The 22,574-nt window shown below is 47.9% G+C and overlaps 1 protein-coding gene and 1 long non-coding RNA gene across 13 annotated transcripts in view; both read right to left on the bottom strand.

The window, feature by feature from the left end:
• LOC139047802 (caldesmon-like) overlaps nucleotides 1–22,574 on the bottom strand; it is a 92,540-nt gene that overhangs the window by 2,753 nt on the left and 67,213 nt on the right. For 5 of the 12 annotated variants that reach the window (XM_070521892.1, XM_070521895.1, XM_070521893.1 and 2 more), the window contains 3 exons: nucleotides 21,071–21,254; nucleotides 11,854–11,937; nucleotides 1,643–1,684 (listed from right to left, as the gene is read on the bottom strand). In XM_070521892.1, coding sequence (XP_070377993.1) covers nucleotides 1,643–1,684; nucleotides 11,854–11,937; nucleotides 21,071–21,254 — 310 coding nt within the window. Of the gene's footprint in view, nucleotides 1–1,641; nucleotides 1,685–7,096; nucleotides 7,361–7,723; nucleotides 8,199–11,853; nucleotides 11,938–13,046; nucleotides 13,367–19,666; nucleotides 19,980–21,070; nucleotides 21,255–22,574 lie in introns of those variants that run through there. The other 7 variants (XR_011507380.1, XR_011507379.1, XR_011507381.1 and 4 more) reach the window with 7 other exon arrangements.
• Nucleotides 8,776–9,571, bottom strand: LOC139047375 (uncharacterized). Its single transcript, XR_011507133.1, has 2 exons — nucleotides 9,442–9,571; nucleotides 8,776–9,232 (listed from the first exon to the last, which is right to left on the bottom strand). It is a non-coding gene; the product is annotated as an uncharacterized lncRNA (long non-coding RNA).

Genomic DNA, 22,574 nt, shown 5'->3' with positions numbered 1-22,574 from the left:
ACGATGGCGAATCAGAAAGTATTTGCCCCTATTTTTTTAGCTAAATTACGGGTGTAAATACGGAGTCAATATATCCATATCCAGCGGTGGACCTTTCTTGGACCGGCCCGGCCTTATCTGCCGGTAGCTCTGCGGCAGGGCGCTGCTGTCGGTTGTTGAAGATGGCGGTTGCGTTTTACACATCCACGGCGTACGAGCAAGGAAGTGTGATTCGTTTTCCATGGAGCAAAGGACGAACGCCCATCGAAATCCTCAGGGAATGCAGCCCACGTATGCGGAAAGCTGTCTCGCTTTGAGGAGTGTGAAGTAGTGGTGTTGCGAGTTCGCAAAAGGCCGACTGTGGTTCCACAGTCAGTTGGACGAATTCTACCACAGGGCATCTCAAATTTGGTGCTGAGATGGGGTAAATGTATGAACAGGTGTGGGTACGATGTGGAAAAATAGAGTAAATTACGTAGAAGTACGTATATAGTACGTAGAATAGTACGTATATTTGTAATTAGCTGAATGTAACTTATTTTGGCCAATAAATAATAGAGGTAACCACTTTCTGATTCGCCTTCGTACTTAGCTTTAGACCAAATAGAGATATTACTATCGCTTGAGGCGAGCAAGACCGGGCTTTCTCAGAAATGTACCTAAGATGAAGCCTTAACTCGGGACAATGGGACGTAGACATTGTTTCACCTCGGAAACTATTACACTGATATTTATAAGGTTTGCTGCATACAAAGGAAAGAAACGTTGAAATTATCGCAGGTTTTCAATTTGAGCCATAAATGCTTTCTTTTTATTTTACGAAATTGAAAAAAGATCGAAAAAATTTTATAGCTCCGTAAGTCCGCAATAAATACAATAAGACAAATCTGTAAAATGCACTTAATAATAGATTTACAGCGGGGAAAAATGACCAATTATATACCGCTCTGAAATATACCAAAATTGTGAGTAGGACTTTTGCAATAACCCTCGTAAACTTCGTAAAAATTTCACGTTAGTTGTAAACTTATATATCCAATTTGCCTGCTTAAGATGCTCTAAGAGAATCAGTTTACGATATTTCTATACGTATTCTTGGCGCAGAATTACAAATTTGCAAACGTCGTGCTCCAAATACATACATACATAAATATATATATATATATACATACATATATATATATATATATATATATATATATATATATATATATATATATATATATATATAAAGCGTGTAAAAGTAATTCTGCGTCTCACATGTATTTGAATAGGGAAATTGTAGCTGGCCGCGACCTAATGCTTCCCCTTCAGATCTGCTGCTGGGACAGTTGGTTGCATGCGCCGCCCGTCCTGTATATATGTGTCTGTTCCTTTTGTGGCCATGTGGTTCGCGAAAAAATCTTATCTGACTCCAAGAAAGATGAAGACCCGAAGTGATCAACCGTAGATAATCAAGGGAAGCCTCAGTCCTCAGCCAACGATACCCAAAACGACTTGTTCTTGTCGAGGCATCAAAAGTTGCCCCGACGAAAACACTTTCTTTGTCAAAAGGCTGGCTAAAGCTTGAGAAACTTCGCGTGTTCGGCAAGAGTTGATCACTCCGACGCCTCAGACTTATTAATAAACCATGACTGTGCTGAAGGGAGCAGGTTCCACTCACTTCTTTTCGGGTCCGTCGCTCACAGATTGTTCGGAAGGCCATCTGCGACAAGATCATCAAAACAATGAGTTACTCAAACTTGAGGACCCAGTCTAGCGCAGAGCGAAGTCTCTAACGAGACACTGCATTTGTACAACATGAGAGGAATAAGAATCGAAGCACAAGAAAAATAATAAATTAGAACGGGTGTCGGTCTTCATGTAGCCGTCAACGCGCGCAACACACCTCGTCATGATTCACGGCGGGTACAGGTATGCAAACCACATCGATCCCCACAGAAAACTGCCAACAATTACAACCATTATTCCAAGAGCCTGCAAGGAACAGTCGAATGCTCAGAATTTCGCGTCTGCCGAAACAGCATGCACACACATTGTACTCCATGTAAGGTTCTATCGCTTCTCGACGGAATGCTAGAGCGCAGGTGTAGACATCAGTAGCTTTTATTTCTACTGATGTCCTAAGTATGTATGTAACGTACGTATGTACGTACGTATGTATGTATGTATGTACGTATGTATGTATGTACGTATGTATGTATGTACGTATGTATGTATGTACAGTGCTCACGGAATGAAACGCGTGAATTTAGGGCACACTAATGCCCATACTTTCGTTTCCACTGGCTGCAGTTCGTGTCACATCGACGTAACCTTGGTGTGTACACTTAGAGCGGAGTCAGAGTCACCTTTAGTGACCAGATTCATAGCGAAATGACATGGTACTCTCGTGTTCTCTGCACATATGCTGGGTTCTACCAAATGCTCGCTGTCGCGTTTCATTCCGTGAGTACTGTACGTATGTGTGTGTGTGTGTGTGTGTGTGTGTGTGTGTGTGTGTGTGTGTGTGTGTGTGTGTGTGTGTATGTATGTATGTATGTATGTATGTATGTATGTATGTATGTATGTATGTATGTATGTATGTATGTATGTATGTATGTATGTATGTATGTATGTATGTATGTATGTATGTATGTATGTATGTATGCGTGTGCGCGTGAGTGTGTGTACGATCGACGGCACAAAACAATATCATGGTAGCTTCGCAGACACTCAAAGAGCTAGCAAGGTTTAGCGCTGAGCTCGAGCGCTTTAGCTGTGGCTCTATGAATTAGAGGAGAATTTAAGGGGCGGCATGACGCGACGCGACAGGTCGGCCAACTGCTGCTAAGGACCGGGAATATTGCCCCGACAAGATATACCACGCATGTGACAACGCTGACACGATGAAGGACGCCCGGTGCGGGGTCACAGCTGTCCCACCTCGATAGTGCACACACGATAGGGCGCCTACATATGCAAATACACGTGCGCATGGAGGAAGCCCACGAGACCGACCGAAAACTGTAGGCGTTTGTGAGCGACCAATGAAAAGTTTAGATTGATTCATCCTGACGTTCACTACGCCTTCCGCTCGGACCAGTGTGTGCACCACGTGGTGATAGACGCACAGCTCCTCAACCGGAACATTAAGGTGTGAGCACGCAACGCGCACATCAGCACCATACTGCGAGAACTCTGCCATGGCTCCGACAGAGAAATGACGCACGCAGGAAGGATGAAAACGCTCCCTTAAAGCAGAACGAAACCGTGAAATCAGGGTGGGAAACATGATGTTAAGACTTGAGCCGTGAGGTACACCTGGACCGTGCATGAGTTTGGCGGGTTTTTCTTCCACTGGAAATCAGGAGTGATTGAAGACGATGTCACCGACTCGCACATCCGGTCAAGCTGTGTAAGGAGGGCCGAATTTACGTACGCGGAATAGGAGCAAGCATGACAGAAGCCACTTCGTGATCACCGCGAAAAAAAAGGCTCGTGTTCAGGCTTCGCCCGGGAAGAACGGTCACACGGTTCCACCGTACCCGTGCGATGAGCTGTGCAAGTACCACAATATCAGGTATGCACTAAATGCATGAATAAAGATGACCTCGACCTCTCTCAATAAGATAGTTAATGAAGAACATTTCAGCGTACTTTCATAGAATTCAGAATATTTAATAAGAAAGTATACATATCGCAAGTTCGCTGGACTTGTCTTCTTCAAGGAGACAAGTCCACTTGTCGAAACGTTGGCTCCTGCATTCACCTTGTTCACGTTTTGCTCGTCGTCTTGAATTTCCATCTCCCGTATGCCCCGTCTTTACGCCTAGTGTCATTTAAGTAAAAACAAAGGCAACTGCCCATTCAAAGAGCAAAGCATGATGGTTTGATGTTTTGATGTATTTTCCCGCTTGCGTACGTAAATTCACAAATTCGATTAAACGATAAGTTAATTGATTAATCACTCTATTAACGGGCACCGATCAATCGGGTTAAGATTGCTTAATCGACGCCCAGCCTTAGTACCCGTTATTGCAATTTCTCGAATGCGACTGCGACTCTCACCACTAAATAACGCGAATACAGCACAAAAGATCGTCAAATTGACGACAAAAAGAAAACAGAGTGCCATTACACTTTGCGAAGCTATGTATAGTGATGCCCGTATTGTTTCAACATAGGGTGATTGCTATTGATTGGACCCGCCGTAACTGCTCAGTGGCTATGCTGTTGGGCCGCTGAGCACGAGGTCGCGGGACCGAATCCCGGCCACGGCGGCCGCATTTCGACGGGGGCGAAATGCGAAAACACCCGTGTGCTTAGATTTCGGTGCACGTTAAAGAACCCCAGGTGGGTCGAAATTTCCGGAGTCCTCGACTACGGTGTGCGTCATTACCAGAAAGTGGTTTTGGCACGTAAAACCCCAGAATTTTCATGTACTATTGATTGAATAAAGACACATAAAGGTCCTCCACGAGGTATCCGGGGTGCCGAAAGGCATCGCGCATATGCTTGGCGTTGGCTGCCCGTTCGTCGTCGCTGGGCGATGTTGACGTCACAGTAAGGAGGCGACTCATAAAACCATTTTCATGCTTGCAAACAGCAGTGCCAAGAACTTTCGGTTAATCCCTCAGTAGCAGCAAGTGTTACAATAGCCTGTAAACTTATAGGGCTTTCCAGCTGGCACAAGTTTTGCTGCAGAGTTGGAACGTTTGACAAGTGAATTGTAGCATTAAGTGCAACAAGAAAAAGCTCGCACATGAGCTCGACGCTCGGCGCACGTTCCTTATATCTGAAAACATCAAGAATACGTGCCTAGAGTATACTATGCGATAAAATACTTCTTTTTTTCTTGGCTAACTGGGCTGTCGAATATGGCGGACCGGAAGTTCCCTGGGGTCATGAACGCACTGCTGCCACATCGCGGATGCAAACGCGCTTTGGCGTGTATGTAGTCCGACGTTATCGGCGCGCAGGGGGAAGGGGGGGGGGGGTAGAGCGTCGCTCGACGCCAGGCGCGTCGGAGTGCTCGACTTCGCTATATCGGTTTCTCGGTCTACGCGAACCTCTTCTACGCACGCAGAAAAGAAACGGGAACCTAGCCATACACAGCTTCGCTGTGAGAAGAAACGTGACGGTAGTACGGTTACAAAAAACGAAAGAATGACTCCACTCTTGCCTCGGCCGTTTTCGCTGGTTTGGTGAGGGAGCACTGAAAGAGAAAAAGAAAGTAATAATGGCGGGCTGCTTAAAGGCCGGCATAAAGGCCACCCCTAAGGCACAGTATACATTGCCAGTATGTCGACACTCCATTCTCGTGCGTTTGCTTGAAAATATTATTACCGCAAAAATAAAATACGTGTTCCCAAAATTCTTTTTTTCTGCTTTCGCGCCATAACCGTAGCGCAATACTTCCGTGCGACGTCACACATTTCCAAATGCCTCCCGATACTTAGCTGATTCTGACACGGAGAGAACATTCTGAAGACTTGTCCTATCGAGTCTATCTGTTCGTGTTGTGTGCGCACGGTACACAACTTTTACCGGTAAGCAATTATCCATGGCCCTAAGATGCTGTCAACATCTGTGACGTCACAGCATGCCGGTGCTGGAACATCACACTCTTAAAACATGTTTGCACCCTTTTGAGCTTATCTCATATAATGCCCAAATTAATGCCCCAAATATAATGATCACTTGCGCGTGGCATTCTCGTCAGGAAAACAACGAACGCCGCGTTTTCAAGAAAGGAAACGCAAGCAAGGCAGACGACGTTTATTGTTGTGGGATAAGTAGCAAACGGTGCAAACTTTTTTAAAAGAGTTTAACGGCATCGACATCCATATTTATTTATTGCGTCTGATGATAATAATAATAACGATTCTATTGGCATCCGCTTTGAAACGGTGAGGCCACCAACCGTCACACTGCCTGCTTGACCTAATAAGACTTTACATCAATTGCACCTAGAATGTTGCCACTCTCTTCTTGGTTACTTCTTTGTTTATTAACACCTGTACATATACGTATTGCAGTTATGCTTGTATCGATTCCGGCTATACCAACCTCTTCCGCATTGTTTATTTTTTTTTTCATGAATACCATACCATACAAGCAGGATACCTGCTTGTCTCTTCTGCTGACCTGTTAATACTTGCATTCCTTTCAAATCCCAGCGCTGTGTTCGACCAATACAATGTGTTAAACCAATTCTGGGACGCGTAGCTGTACTTCAACATTATATATATATATATATATATATATATATATATATATATATATATATATATATATATATATATATATATATATATATATATACACTACGGACTTTTGCTGCAACCGGAGACGTCTTATCCCTGTTGCGAACGTTTGCTCCGGAGTATTTTCGACCTCGGGCAGCCAGCCGCTCAGGCCTCAAACAGCAAGGCACTTACTGCCCTCCGTGTTATCTGACAGATTTTCTCTCCCGACTTCTTTCCACATCGGACTATTTTGTTTCCATCGATTCCGTACAACTCACCATCTCTGTCCCTGTCAATTTATTTTTGGATGACTCCGGTTTAATACCCTGAACCTGAGTGCCGACTTTCTGGACTTCCTGCATTCCGCGTCCACGCTTTCGAGGTACAGGTAATTGTGCACTTTGGCTACGCATGTTTTTTTTTTCTTTTTTTATCCGTGTTCCTAAATCTTTCTTCAAAATTAATTCTGTTCTACAATTCTCCGACAGCAAATGAGATGCAAGCCATGAAACCATGCACTGACTCATTCGTGGTTTTACTCTGGGCCACTTATGCCAACAACGAACATTCGGAGCTAACAAATAACTTGCGACCTATCTCTACGCTTACAGCCTTTACGGTAAGGCCGCCATTCTTCTGAATCATGTAGGCTTTGATTAACATTTTACTGTACCAGAAGCTAAATACTCAAACCACTAGTCTAACTATATCCTCATGATGTTCAGTTGTATGCCCAAGAACATACGCTGCGCAAGTGCCAGAACATCCAAATGAATAGTTAATTTCAGCTTTACGGCAGCCTCGTTGTGTAACCACAGAAATCAAAGATGCAGCTACGCTGTTATCTGCACCGTGAAGACCTTTTTACGGTTTTGAAGGCTGAGTACCTGAAAACGCTGCTCAGAAATTTGCAATGTATCCAGGATGCAGGAAGGCACTGTCAGATAAGCACACTCGCTGCCGCTGTCCTTTGCTATCGCGTAACTGTGAGATTTCAATAAGTACTCTGGGCAATCTTCAAAGACGGTCGGCACGGCATTGGGGTGCAGACGGGGGGCCGGCAAGGCGACTTCGATTTTTCTCCCTGTGCGGAGATCGTCGTAGACGGACTTCCTCACAATGAAGCACTCCAGGAAGTGAAGCTCACACACCTGTGACAAGACAAGCGATATCACCGCCATTGTGAGCAAACTAAAGAAAGAAACAAACCGTATAATGACTAGCGTAAAAACGTTGAATAAAAAGTTACGCGCAAATAAGGTATTAAACACTAACGCACAATGAATATGGTAGAAATTTGGGGATTAATTATTTTATTAGTGTAAGGCTGCGGTAGTTAGTTTCGGCTTGCTTGCAAAGAATGTCGTTTCGCACGTCGAAGTTCCAAGTGAGCACAAATTTATGCCCAAGACCTTCGAAACATGATCGGCGAGATGCACGGAGTAACGCAAGCGACAAACACGGCATGCTTTACCGACCCGAGAATACGCGCAATGCCAAATTGTACTACTCACCCTCGAATAGCAGGTTAATGGATGGGTGCGACGCGGTAACGCCTTAACCCATCTGCTTCTTCGGCCCTCATCTCTCGGGAAGGTAAACATGGACGCCTTGGGACCTCCGCTGCGATTGGCGCGACATCCCGGCACGCAGCACTTGAACGGCATGACGTCCGCCACGTCTCGTGGTGGTCGAGATAAGTACGAGAACTAGCGCAACGTGACCAGACAGGAAGAGACGCAGCCAACGACGATCACCGCCAGGGGTTCAGAACGCGGACAAAGCGACGCGAAGGGTTCGAGCCTCATCGCCGGATCTTGCGATGAAAATAGCCGCGACCACGCCGGCAAACACGCGTACACACACGCGTAGTACATAGGGTGGGGGTCACACCTTTCCTGTTCACTCTTGAAGCGCGGTCGGTCTCCAAGAGCCAAAGCGAGAACATGTGCACGAACCACGCCGCCTCGAAATCTACGCTGCGCCGAACCTCGCTGTTCATCAAGTGCTGCCCTCTGGCGTCGGCTGGAGGGAGGGGTGCTGCCGGCCTGCTCAAGGTCGCGCGACTGACGTCTGCGCTCCGAGCGCGCAGGCAGGCTTGTTGTTGGTTTCCAGGATGTTGCGCCGATAAGAAGGCAGTCGTCGGGCGCGCGGAGACGGTGACGCGAAAGAGGAAATTGATGGGCGAGGGGACGAAGCGAAAGTCGGGTTTACCCGCACGCTGCCGGTCAAGCAGCGGGGCGTTCGAGGTCGCACAGAGACGTGTAGCAGGAAGGCCTACTGCGGCTCTCACAGTGAAAAACAGTGCGCGGAAGAAAATATGATCTCCTAGCTCCGCGTCGCCGCCCGCCATGTAGGAAAGGAAGGAAAGAAATCTAGGAGGCAGAATGACGTCTCCCAGGTAGCCTCAGCAAGAAAAAACTGCCGTATTTTGCTGTTCGCACAGTACGGAAATCGGCAGAAGAGAAGCGCATTGTGATAGAAAGATCGGCACATCGTTAGTGTATGTCGAACTAGTGAAGTTCTCACGGTTTCCACAATTTTTACAAAACAGGCAAAACACATGTCAAAAGAAAGAAAATATTTATTCATGTACGGAAACGTCTAAGACAGCGTTTTCTATAATGCAGTTGTAGGGTTCTTCAATGCAATAGATAGGCAAACATGACAATGCGATACAATGGAAAAAGCTTTAGATGTGTAAAGCAACGAGACACAGCACACATTGTACGTAATTCTGCATGGTATATATAGCAAATGACACATTATTGTTGATAACACGGGATATAGTGAACCAAATGCACGAACAGTAAACTCATTGCTACCTCGTTGCTTCCCTAACTCCTCTCGTGTTTTCATAGCGGCCCAGAAAAATATGGTGGACATGCAGGAAATATCGCCGGCACCGGACCAGAGCGCACACGTGACACTGGCAATGACACTTCGAGCAAGTTGCTTGTTGTTGGGTCTGTGAAAGATGGCGTTCGCTCCACGCAGGAAGATGAATAATGGTCAGCGCACACCTGCACAGACGTGGAATGTGTGTTTAGTGCCACAGTAACAATAATGAGAAATGTCTGCTCTCCCGTTCACGCGTGACACGTACGTTAACAACAAAACAAATGGCGCGAGGAGATTTTTTATTATTATTTTAACATTTGCTTTATGAGATCAAAGTTCTGGCGGGCGGTGAAGAATGAACACAAGAAGGAATAAGAAAGAAGAATCATACCTTAGTTTACGCAGTCCGCACAAAGTTCCGATTTCTCGAAATCTCTCAGATCCACTTCTGCCGCATGTTTCCATCCTTCGGGAAAGAGGACACTTGAACCTTGCTCCTTCTGTCATAATTTGCTGAACATCCCGGCACACAGCAGTTGTTCAGCGTTTACCCCGCAGTCGTATTTGGCTACACCTCAGCAAAACACGCCACACAAACCCCCCGAACATCAAAGCCCCTTTCTTAAAGAAAGGTGGCTGAACGCGAAGCTTTGTGCCAGTGCAAACAGAATCAAAGTCCAAAGCCAACGACCACGTAACGAACCCAAGAAATGCTGAGCGAGCCGTCTGTCCAGGTGGTTCCGCGTCCAGTCGCTGGCGTTTGGCCGCGTTCTCCCGGTTGCCAACCTCGGGATCAGCGCGGCTACAACGTCTGGCTTCCGTCTCGTTGATGCGCTGTAAGATATGGGGCTGTTTCCTGCGCCTACTTCGAGTTCCTCAGACCTCATCGAATCGCAGCACAGCTAATTGAGAAGTGCCGAAAACGCGGAAAGCACATTCCAGAGGAGCGCTCGAGCAAACAAGTTGAAGGCCCCCACTTCGTACGCCGCCGGTGGAGCTATTCAATGCTTGGTTCTTCCAGAAAGCGAGGGGATAGCCCGGCACTGTTCCAGGTAACGTGAGCCCCGAAGCCAGACGGCTGTGATGTACCGGGAAGGCCTGACAGCGTCGCACCGGTCGCCTTTGAAGAAGGCATTTGCAAGCCAGCGGAGCCGTACCGCCGGGAGTAGGTGGGCCCTCGGACAATGGGGCCCAAGCGTCCCCCTCGTCCGCCTTTGAAGAGCGCATTGCAAGTCAGCAAGGCAAGACCGCAGAGAGCCGCCGGGTGTGACACCGCCGCACGGGCGCCTACCATTGGCCGAAAATGGCGTCATCTGAGCGGACTCTCCCATTGGCCGAACATGACGCGACTTCCAGTCCTCGAAGGGTTTAAAAGAAGCATTCCAGAGAGACCAGGGCAGTCCCTGATTCACCTCTCTCGAACTTCTTGCCGCGGGCCGCAGCGTCAGAGTTGCTGCCGGCCCGTAATGACTGTACGACGGTTACTTGACTCTCACCTCTCTGTATATAATGTAAAATAAACCCTCCCAAGTTTGTTTTCATCACCGAAGTCCGTCCTCAACTCCTACAGCGCACGCTCGGATCGGATTGTCTGCGGATACTCATGGCTTCCGCGTGCCGCTGCCGATACGCGGAATCGGCCTTACGGGCCCGCTCGCGCTTACGTTCGCGTAGGGCAGCCTCTTCTCCTGCCGTGCGCTGCACCCGCGGCCTGCCCATAGTGACGGCCGGGAATGCATTGCGTGACCTGCGTATCGGAATTGCAGATATATACAGTTCGTCCGGGGCAGCGTGGCGTTTGCCCATTGGTCGAGAGCACGACATTGTTCCCCCATCGTCACCCGCCGTGGTTGCTCAGTGGCTATGGTGTTGGGCTGCTGAGCACGAGGTCGCGGGATCGAATCCCGGCCACGGCGGCCACATTTCGATGGGGGCGAAATGCGAAAAACACCCGTGTACTTAGATTTAGGTGCACGTTAAAAAACCCCAGGTAGTCGAAATTTCCGTAGTCCTCCACCACGGCGTGCCTCATAATCAGAAAGCGGTTTTGGCACGTGGCGTTCCTGAGACTTCATATCCTCTGGACGGTAAGCATACTTTTGTTCTTCGGGGCGCTCGAACATATGACGTGCTATAGGAACTCCCCGAAACAGCCTGTATAGCCAGCCTGGGGTTCGCAGGAAACTGAATTCGCATACTCTTGACAGGAAACGCACAAGATGCTGGCTCGAACTTTCTATGAACAACGCGCGAATGTGATCCGACTTTCATTTATGTCTTATTTCATTATTCTTTGTCTGTTACTGTTTTGTTTGTTTGGCTGTTCATTTGTTTGCTGTCTGTATGTTTGTTTGTTTGAGCCAGCCTAACACAGTTTGAGTACATATCGCGAAACATCTCGCAATAACCGTAATGCACCGTGCCGTACTCTATAATATTCTATAATATGTATTGCTGTCTTATAACTAGGTTTCTTACCTTTGTATGCATTACATTCGTTGCCTTTGTATTTGATGTAACGTTCCTTTTCTCTGTTCTGCATAATGCGTTACCTCTCTGACTCAGTGCCTTGTCTAAGGTATCGTGAATAAACAAAATTATTAACTAAATATGTGCTCCCCCCCCAAAAAAAAGCTAGCCGGCATCACAATTGATGCCAAGCTTCCCTAAGCCCACACATAACAAGAAAAGTTAGATCGAAGTATTGAGTTAACCTTCAGATGTTATGAACTGGACGCCTTCATGAAATAATGGTAGCGTCTTTAGAGAGTGTAGACAGCCCAGCTTGGTGGGGTATACTCACAATTCTGGCACTATCGGAGCCTCGCTCTCTGTGACTGCCACGGCGGGGGACTGCTCGGCGACGGAGTAAATGTTCGAGATGACCCTGCACGAAGGAAGAGCCGCTTGGTGAACAACGGTGTCCTCCACTGATGGATCGCGCTGTTATCATCCACACAGAGTACCCGCACGTGGCCAGTGTCATCGCAAACTATCACATCCATCTATCCTCTCAAGCACACCTGCATTTCGTGCATGAATTACCTATAGCTAGTGAATGAATTACCTACAGATCGGCTTCTAATCGAACAACGATTACCACTGTTGTAAAAACAAACGGAAACGGAGCAACAGGCGGCTATATATGTATTCGCAATAGTGATATATTTTTCCTTAATTAACTTAATGCGCGCTTAAGTGTTACAGAACGTCATGCACCGCATGTGAAGTTTTCGTTTTTGCTGTGGTAATCTTTTTTTTTTTCGAATAGTTCTGGGCACTTACGGCGCTTTCGCTCGTAATTTATAAATGAAATGGAACAGCAGCAAGTTCTTGCTTCCACGTGGTCTACTGACTAAATCAAAATAGATGGTGCCCAGAAAACGGTGGTCATGACGTATTTCCTGCTTCGTGATCACTCCCGGCATGCCTTTGAGATTGGTACCTTTTACTAAGAGAGAACCGTTGCTGGAGCGTCGATTTTAAACGCCACTTATTCTCATAGTTTCTCAAAATAAACGATCATTTTTCCACTCTCCAAATACTCGATATTTTATAGTAAATTCTAAGTTCCCCATGCTATAGTATAGGCTAGCACTTATCGACACAACACTTTAGGCAGCATTGATAACTGTTAAATAGAAAACCGATGCGTTGCGCAACAAATTTTGAGGACGTAGTTCGCTATAAATTTGGGCTAAGAGCAGAATTTCCTGCCACGTGGATGCGTCGTTTAAGTGGGGCTCGGATTCCACTCTGAATTGAAGTTATTGAAGCTCCGTTATTTAGCGAACATCACATGCAGCGATGTCACTCGGACCTGTTTCCGGCGCTTTGACTCGGCGTCGCTTAGACGATTCGAGCGGCTGATCTTACGTAAGTCCCTCTATGAAAATTACGGCAGAATCCATCTTCGACGATTATCTAAGTCTACGTGCAGCGCTTTTGAAAGTAAACGACGCAAATGCGCACGTGTTGTGTGTTCGACGAACGTACAAGTGAGCGCTCCGCGAGTGCCGGTCTTCCGATCCGTGCCGCTCTGCCTCGGCGGCCGGCCGCTTGGCGCGTCGTTGTTGTTCGGCCGCTCGTCGCCTCTCCTCTTTCTCGAGCAGCCTGGCGAGGCGCCGCTCCTCGGCCGCACGCTGAATCTCTCGCACCTCTCGCTCTCGGGCCGCGCGTATCCGTTTCCTCTCTTCCCTCGCCGCCCTCGCCGCTTCGGTACGCGTCGCATACCTCTGTCGCCTCTGCAGAGCCTTGGCACGCTTACGCTCCTCTTCCGTTTGATACTTTCGCGGGGGCATTGCGTCTGCGAGTAGTAGTGTTCCCGCGCGCAAACGCAAGCGTACTAGCAAGCCCAACCAAGCCACGTTGGGCGCGCAGCTGGACAGGCGAGTGCAGCGAGGAGGCCAGAGAGCGAGCGGCCGCACGGGGGCGCCCGTGCATCGGCGACAAAGGCGACAAACTCTGCGACCTTGGCTTGAGTTCCACAGAGTGGCCCAAGCGGCGCGCGAATACGCGGGGGAGCGTGGCGCTTTTCCGGTGAGCAACCGCCAGAGGCGCTGCTGTGGGAGACCCGGCGGCCACCATGTCCGGCGGCTGTCTCCGCTCGGTGATGCGGCAAGCGTCTGCTACGCGCTCGATGTTTTGACAATTATCACCTAATGTGATGATGCAGGTCCTTTTTAAAGTTGACACCACGGCACAATAGACAGCTTTAGTTTAGCGTTTGCAACCGAACGTAAACGCATTACGTACGTAATGAAATAGCGTCGTCCTCACTGCGCGTGCTCGGAACGTTATTGGGTTTGTGCGGTTTACGCACGCTATGATAACGTGCGTTATTTGGCGAGTTTCACGTCCGTAATGTTTACGGACGCTAAGAAATGGCGCTGTCGAACATGGCGGCACCCAAGGCTCCGGCTTCAACGTGAATTCTCGTGACGGCTGCGCTCTCCCTCGCGTTGATCGCCAGTAAATATTGTAATGAGACTGCTGTAATGAGATAGCTCTTTCAAGTGGCTGACGAGTTCTATAGAGATTTATACAGTACCAGTGGCACCCACGATGATAATGGAATAGAGAATAGTCTATAGGAATTTGAAATCCCACAAGTAACGCCGGAAGAAGTAAAGAAAGCCTTGGGAGCTATGCAAAGGGGGAAGGCAGCAGGGGAAGATCAGGTAACAGCAGATTTGTTGAAGGATAGCGGGCAGATTGTTCTAGAAAAACTGGCCACCCTGTATACGCAATGCGTCATGACTTCGAGCGTACCGGAATCTTCGAAGAACGCTAACATAATCCTAATCCATAAGAAAGGGACGCCAAAGACTTAAAAAATTATAGACCCATCAGCTTACTGTCCGTTGCCCACAAAGTATTTACTAAGGTAGAATAGAATCAAATAGAACATAGAATCAGGAACACCTTAGACTTCCGTCAACCAAAGGACGAGGCAGGATTCCGTAAAGGCTACTCAACAGTAGACCATATTCACACTATCGGTGAGGTGATAGAGCAATGTGCGATATAACCAACCCTTATATTAAAAAAAATTATGGGGCTTTACGTGCCAAAACCACTTTTTGATTATGAGGCACGCCGAAGTGGAGGACTCCGGAAATTTCGACCACCTGGGGTTCTTTCGCGTGCACCTAAACCACGGGTGTTTTCGCATTTCGCCCCCATCGAAATGCGGCCGCCGTGGCCGGGATTCGATCCCGCGACCTCGTGCTCAGCAGCCTAATACCATAGCCACTGAGCAACCGCGGCGGGTAACCAACCCTTATATGTAGCTTTCATTGATTACGAGAAAGCGTTTGATTCAGTTGGAAACTCAGGAGTCATGGAGGCATTACAGAATCAGGGTGGAGACGAGTCGTATGTAAAAGTACTGAAAGAGATCTATAGTGGCTCCACAGCCACCGTATAGTCTTCCATAAAGAAAGCAACAAAATCCCAATAAGGAAAGGCGTCAGGCAGAAAGATACGATCACTTCAGTGCTATTGACAGCGTGTTTACAGGAGGTATTCAGAGACCTGGATTGGGGAGAATCGGGGATAAGAGTTAATGGAGAATACCTTAGTAACTTGCGATTCGCTGATGATATTGGCTTGCTTAGTAACTCAGGGGACCAACTGCAATGCATGGTCACTGACCTGGAGAGGCGAAGCAGAAGGGTGGGTCTAAAAAATAATTTGCAGAAAACTAAAGTAATGTTTAACAGTCTCAGAAGAGAACAGCAGTTTACGATAGGTAGCGAGGCACTGGAAGTGGTAAGGAAATACATCTACTTAGGACAGGTAGTGACTGCGGATCCGGATCATGAGACTGAAATAATCAGAAGAATAAGAATGGGCTGGGGTGCGTTTGGCAGGCATTCTCAGATCATGAACCGCAGGTTGCCATTATCCCTCAAGAAAAAAGTGTATAGCAGCTCTCTTACCAGTACTCACGTACGGGGCAGAAACCTGGAGGCTTACGAAAAGGGTTCTACTTAATTTGAGGACGACGCAACGAGCTATGGAAAGAAGAATGGTAGGTGTAAGTTTAAGGGATAGGAAAGGAGCAGATTGAGTGAGGGAACAAACACGAGTTAATGACATCTTAGTTGAAATCAAGAAAAAGAAATGGGCATGAGCAGGACATGTAATGAGGAGGGAACATAACCGATGGTCATTAAGGGTTACGGACTGGATTCCAAGGGAAGGGAAGCGTAGCAGGGGGCTGCAGAAAGTTAGGTGGACGGATGAGATTAAGAAGCTTGCAGGGACAACATGGTCACGAACCCATGAGCGGGGTAGTTGGAGAAGTATGGGAGTGGACTTTGCCCTGCAGTGGGCGTAACCAGGCTGCTGCTGCTGATGATGATGATGATGATGAACTATTGTAATGTGCTTTCGCTTTCTCTAAGCGTACCTGAATGGTTAGTTATGAGCGCACATCACGTCCATTTTCTGAGATCGTTCGGCGATTCTGACAATCGTACGCCTAACGAGACGCGTCCACATAGCAACAACGTGATGGTTGCTAATGGACCGTCTTGGCTTGAATACGTTTGGCACGAGGCACCAGGCGGCACCCTTTTTTATATCGTTTTCTTTACGACTACGGGAGGGTCGACAGGTCAACAGCAAGACGCTCTGCAAGAAGCGGTTGACACTACGGAAAAGTACCTGGAAGCATGTGGACTGACGTGCGCACCTGAAAAATCGGAGCTCTTGGTGCTAAGGAAGCGCACAAGAGGCCGACAACCGCAGCAGATACCAGACCCGGTAGTAAAGGTGGGAGGCATCATGATTCCGCAGGTTACGACGCTCCGCATCCTCGGACTCCTGATTCAAAAGGACGGGGCCGGGGGAGCAGAGTTGGAAAAAATTCAAAGAACAGTGCAACAAATAACCCACCTTATCAAAAGAGTGACGAGCAAAAGCCACGGACTCAAGGAAGAAGACTGCACGAAAATGATACAAGCGCTGCTCACGAGCATCGTCACGTACGGTACCCCATACGTTGACATGAAGAACAGTCAACGAGACAAAGTAAACGCCCTCATCAGAAAATCATACAAAATTGCCTTGGGTCTGTCCCCCTCCACGTCCACAGCGAAATTACTCAAAATGGGAGTCCACAACACGTGGGAAGAGCTCGTGGAGGCGCACAACGTCAACCAACTGGAAAGACTAAAGCTGACAAGGACGGGAAGAGCCCTGCTGCAAGATCTGGGCTACCAAGTAGAGGATGAAAGGCACCTACCTCAGCGTATCCCACACGAGATCAGAGACAAGCTACACATAAGTACCATTCCCAGAAACATGCATCCCGAGTACGACAAGGAAAGGAGACAGGCGAGAACACAGGCGCTCAAGCGCATACTCGAACGCACCAACAGCAAAGAAGAAAACGTCAGATATACAGATGCAGCTGCGTACAGTACCAACGACCGATTCGCAATCAGCGTGGTCGACGAGAAGGGCGAACAACTTACAGCCACATCCATACGTGCCAAGGACGCGAGCACAGCGGAAGAGGTGGGCATAGCCCTGGCCATCGCAACGTGCAAGAAGGCCATGGTTACCGTGGTGACGGACTCACAAGAAGCATGCCGAAGGTATATGAACGGAAGGATTGGAAAGGCAGCGCTTCAGGTCTTGAACACCACCAAGATAGAGGCAGCACAAATCCTCTGGACACCGGGGCACGAGTCTCTCACGGGGAACCAGGCGGCGCACGCCGCGGCTCGAGATCATGCACGCCGAGCCATCTCCGACGCGCAGAGAACGCGTACCGACGACTGTGAAGAGGATGAAGAACGCATATCCAAGAAGTACTCGGATATCTTGGCGCACTACAGGAAGCAGAGGCGTCGCTACCCGCCCGCGCATAAGACGATGAGTAGGGACCAAGAGGTAACCTGGAGAAGACTACAGGCTGGAACGTACCCACACGGAACACTGCTGCACGCCATGTACCCGGGCATCTACGGGCGAGACTGCAAGTTCTGCCCGCCGGACACGCCGAACACCTTGCGCCATATGGTGCTGGAGTGCAGAAATAACCGCGAAGTACCACCATCATCATCGCCACCAAGCGATAACAACCAGGAAGAAGCGGATATGGAGGAAGAATCGAAAGACCAGTGGGAGGCTCTGCTGGTGACGCAAGACCTTGACAGCCAGCTGCGGTTGGTGAACAGGGCTCGGGCGGCGGCAGCGAGCCATGGCTACCTGGACTGAGGAGGCCACCCACCTTTGGGCTCAAGAAGCCTGGTCTCAAAATAAAGTTTATTTCTCTCTCTCTCTCTTACGTTTGTGTTTCCGCAAGGTAAACTAAAGGACTTGAAAGGACACGCACTGCAACGTCCCGCACAGGTGCTTATACGTTTAGCATAGGTAAGGCGACAAACGTTATTCTAAAACTGTCTAATAATAGTGCAGCGATTCGCTATCTCCGAAATGCATCAACGTCACAGCTGACTCTGGAATTGCCAGTCGGCCTCGATCCTGCGATATCCGATGAACTCGAAGGCTCTGAAGGCCTACACTTGTCAGTTTTCTTGCGTTCGCCTATCCTGTGTCTCGTCAGCTGCAGTAACGGCTTCGTAAGATGTATCTGTATGTAATGTACCTTTGTTCCTATCTGTGTGTGCGGCACGTTTCTGATAATTTGGTCGTGCTTCAAGTGTGTAAACAACTTCATACATCATTGTGTTGATTGCTGCGCTTCAATGTCCTTGCACTCGATGTCGCTATTTGCTAACGTTTCTGCGGTTCGTGCCGCTGTCCTTGTCATTTTCTGCTTTTGCATTTATTGCTGCTCTCTGTTGCTAGGAGTGTGACCTTCTTCTATCCTAATATTTGTACGCGTTGCTTGGATATATGTTTTTTTACTTTTGCCTCTGCTGCTTGGGCCCTCTTTCGGGCCTGAAGCGTTCTGTAAATAAATAAATAAGTAAACTGTTAATCAGAAAATTGCAGAGCAACATGAAAAACTTCCGATACAGTTTTCTGTTTCTCAATGCGCGCTACACAAAAGTATTTTTCCAAGAGTGAAGGAAGCCGGCGAGGACCCGTAAAATTGCTGCGCGCCGCAATCTTGCGTGTATTCACGGTCTCCTTTGTTGCGAGGCAACCATTTTCCACCACACAAATTAAAGTAGTTTTGAAAGAATACATCACCATATAACCGGAGTAAATTGAGAGTAAGTAGAGAGATATAAGGGTAAATGAAAGGCAGTGAGGTTAACCATAACTGAGCCTGGTAGGCTACCATGCATCGGGGAAGGGAGGGAAAATATTAGGAGAGAAAGTCAGAAATTTATGTACACTCGAGTCGCCGACGTACGATGGGTGCCGAGTCAGAGGTGGTCGTTCAAATTCGGCTGTCTTTCTTTAGGAATTGCAGTGGCGAATCTAAGTAGGCTTACGAGCAAGCCAACGCAGCTGTTATTCTAGTCGATAATGATGGAGTATTGACATGACATTTTTGACTGTTCATCACGTTTTCTTGCGTTAAGTGAAGTTCCAAGGCTCTGAATGCTAGCAAAATATATCCCCGCGCCTCAGAGCGACCTAAATAATTTATTATAATAGAGATTTTTACTTTGGCCACCAACATCTTACGTCTGCGGATTGCCAGGTTTCCGGAGACGTAAACGTGTGCGGCCGGGTTGGCTGCTTCACCCGGCAGCACAGGGTTCAACCATGACAAACACACACTTATTACTGCATAAATCAAGTGTGTGCTACTTCGCTGCTGGCGTACATCTCGGGTAGCAGTATACATGATCATTAACACGTTGCCTTGCTAAATTTCTGTTTCGACAAGAACACTGGCGTAACACGAAAACACGTCTAAGCCAACGTGGTCGAAGCATCACAAGATGTCACTGCCCACGCTTTTGCCGCCGTAAACCCTATAGGGTAACCCGGTAAACCCGGCATGTGGACCGGGTTTACCGGGTTTCTGGACAAGCTAAAACTGTCTAATAGCTTTTCTACACCCACCACTGGAAAAAAATTTGGAGGCCCAATCCACTCTGTCAAGATGGATTGCCAGCGAAGCTGCTACCATCCGCTTAACCTATTCTAATCTAACGAATGAAATGAGCACGCCGTACAATGCAGTGCGTAACCGTTTGTCGGCGTGGTACTTGCGGCGTCTCGCCTCGTTCTCCGCTTCTCGTCTCTCGATGCAGCTCAACCGAACGCGTCGCTTGCGGTCCGCTTCTTTGACTCTCGCCCGACGCACGGCCTCTTGGTTCGAAGGGTCCTGCCTACGACGTTGCTTCGAGAGCCTGTATTGCTCCTTTCTACGGGCATCGTATTCCCGTTGCTCCTCGGGAGTTCTTACTTTGCGTGGCCTACCCATAGCTCGTGTTCTAACTAAACCACGTGCATACGTTACGTACAATGCGTGGTTTTATACTGCGGTAACCCATGAACATGACAAGCAAGCTATTTCCTTCAGTGCGCATGTGCGCACTCTTTCTGTCACACCTTCCCTCTCCCCTTATCTTTTCTTTATATTTTCGAGCGTGAATAAACCCGGCGTTCTTCGGCTGGAACGACTGTCTCGTTCACTACGGGAGGGGCGTTGCCTCCACCCGTCAACCATCGCACCATATACGTGAACCGAGACATACGTATTCAGACGCACCTCGCATTAACGCCACTCGCTTCTACGCAGGAACCTCATAACAGCGCCAACCCATTGTTCGGCGACCTCTCGCCACGATCCATCACGCACGGTGACACCATGCCGCCTGTGTGCGCGTGCGCTACATGTGTTTTATTGCGCTAAATCGTCCATTCCTAGAAAGCCGAGTTTTGTGTGGACCGCCACGAAAGAATCTCCGGCTGGCAGAGGTAAACAAACATATGGCAGAGCGATGACTACGACTGTTAACACGCAGAGTGTACACATTGGCATAAAATGATGCCGCCCGTGTGTCACACGGTATCACTTACCGGTGTCACACGGTAAACTTTCGATCCGATCGGGCCTGATGTGGGTTATGCACGACTGGGATCGGGTGCTGTTACACACTAACTTTTGATCACAATTTTGCTCAATCCGAATCCAGAAAATAACGATATGTGCATCGCGATCGAGCCTCTTGATCGCGATAGTAGGCTGACGACCGCTGACTTCAGAGAGTTGCAGATGATCAGCAGACGATAACTGCCTTACTCGCAATGACAAACAAAGTATTTTCTGGGAAAAAGGTTCTATATTACAATTTCTACGGCACATTGGACAATTTTGATAGATGTTTTGGACCCCCTAACGACACCCGGTGCGCTTGAGCTCACCAAAACTCCATGCTGATCGTTGGATCATGAAGCAGCGATCATTGTCGATCGCGATCAAGAAATTCGATCCGGATCGCGCTCCGTCGCGATCGAAATTGGGCGCGTGACACCGAGATAAAACTCTCTGTTGCCTCATCGGTGGTTTTCCATTACCGCTATTACATGTTCTAAGCCATGGTATATGAGACTATATGAGACGGGAAGCTCACATGACTGGTGCCGAGGAGTGCCTGGGGGTCTCGTCGCGCCCTCGCATGAAGTCATCCATGAGTTCGTAGTAGCGCCACCTGGGCCGAGTGACGGGCCTCCCGTGAGCGCGGGCTACCTCGTGCATCCGCTTCAGGTCCTTGTATTTGGTCTTCATGGTGCGGAACTTTTGTGCGGCGTGGTCACCTGCGAGCGATGATTTCTTTGAGCGAGCACCGACGACATTAAATTTATTTACGTTGCAGCCATTATGTTGAGCATATAATTATTTTGTACCAATTATTTGCTGACTTCATATTCGAGCAGTGACTAGTCTCCCTTTTTAATATTGCCTACTGTCTGAACCTATGTCTGTCTGACTGAACTTTGTTGATGTATTTTGTCTGTGTATATTGTGCAAGGGGGCCGGGGCCCTTGTCAGGCGCTCTGTCGCCTTTAGCCTCCGCCCCCTCTTAGACTGTGTCTGAGGAAATAATAAAGAAAGAAAGAAAGAAAGAAAGAAAGAAAGAAAGAAAGAAAGAAAGAAAGAAAGAAAGAAAGAAAGAAAGAAAGAAAGAAAGCGCGCACGAAGGAACAATATACATGTATTGAATGAAGATGCCTGTGTGGTCGCTTTCACTCCAATGGGTGACCATCCTATAGGTACTGGACAGTGCTTTGACTGGGCCTTGAACACACACTCTTCTTGTGCTCATGTTCACGATTTGTCTCTAATGAGATAGATGACCATCCTATAGGTACTGGATGATGCTTTGACTGTGCCTGGACCACAAATATACAGGCACTCTTTTTGTGCAACATGTTCACGATTTGTCTCTATCGTGATGGGTCACGATCCTATAGGTACTGGGCGGTGCTTTTTCTGTGCCTTGACCACAAATACACAGACACTCTTTTAGTGCTCAAGTTCACGATTTGTGTCTGATGTGATAGGTGACCATCCTGTAAGTACTGGACCATGCTTTGACTGTGCCTTGAACAGAAATGTACAAGGACACTCTTTTTGTGCTAATGTTCATGATTTGTCACTAATGTAATGGGTGACCATCCTATAGGCACTGGACGATGCTTTGACTGTGCCTTGAACACAAATACACAAAGACACTCTTGTCGTGCTCATGTTCACGATTTGTCTCTAACGTGATGGGTGACCATCCTATAGCTACTGGACGGTGCTTTGACTGGGCCTTGAACACAAATACACGAAGACACTCTTTTTGTGCTTATGTTCATGATTTGTCTCTAACGTGATGGGTGACCATACTATAGGTACTAGGTGGTGCTTTCACTGTGCCTTAAACACAAATACACAGACATTCTTTTTGTGCTCATGTTCATGATTTGTCTCTAATGTAATGGGTGACCATCCTATAGGCACTGGACGGTGATTTGACTGTGCCTTGAACACAAATACACAGACACTCTTTTTAAGGCGAAAGCCTTTCTAGGCTCATGGTGAAGTTTGTGTCAGCAGAGCTGACCGCTGGAGTGTCCGTCGAAGCGTGA

This window comes from Dermacentor albipictus, chromosome 7 (assembly GCF_038994185.2).
Source record: "Dermacentor albipictus isolate Rhodes 1998 colony chromosome 7, USDA_Dalb.pri_finalv2, whole genome shotgun sequence".
NCBI classification, from domain to species: Eukaryota; Metazoa; Arthropoda; class Arachnida; order Ixodida; family Ixodidae; genus Dermacentor; species Dermacentor albipictus.
This window is presented reverse-complemented; position numbering and strand designations above follow the sequence as displayed.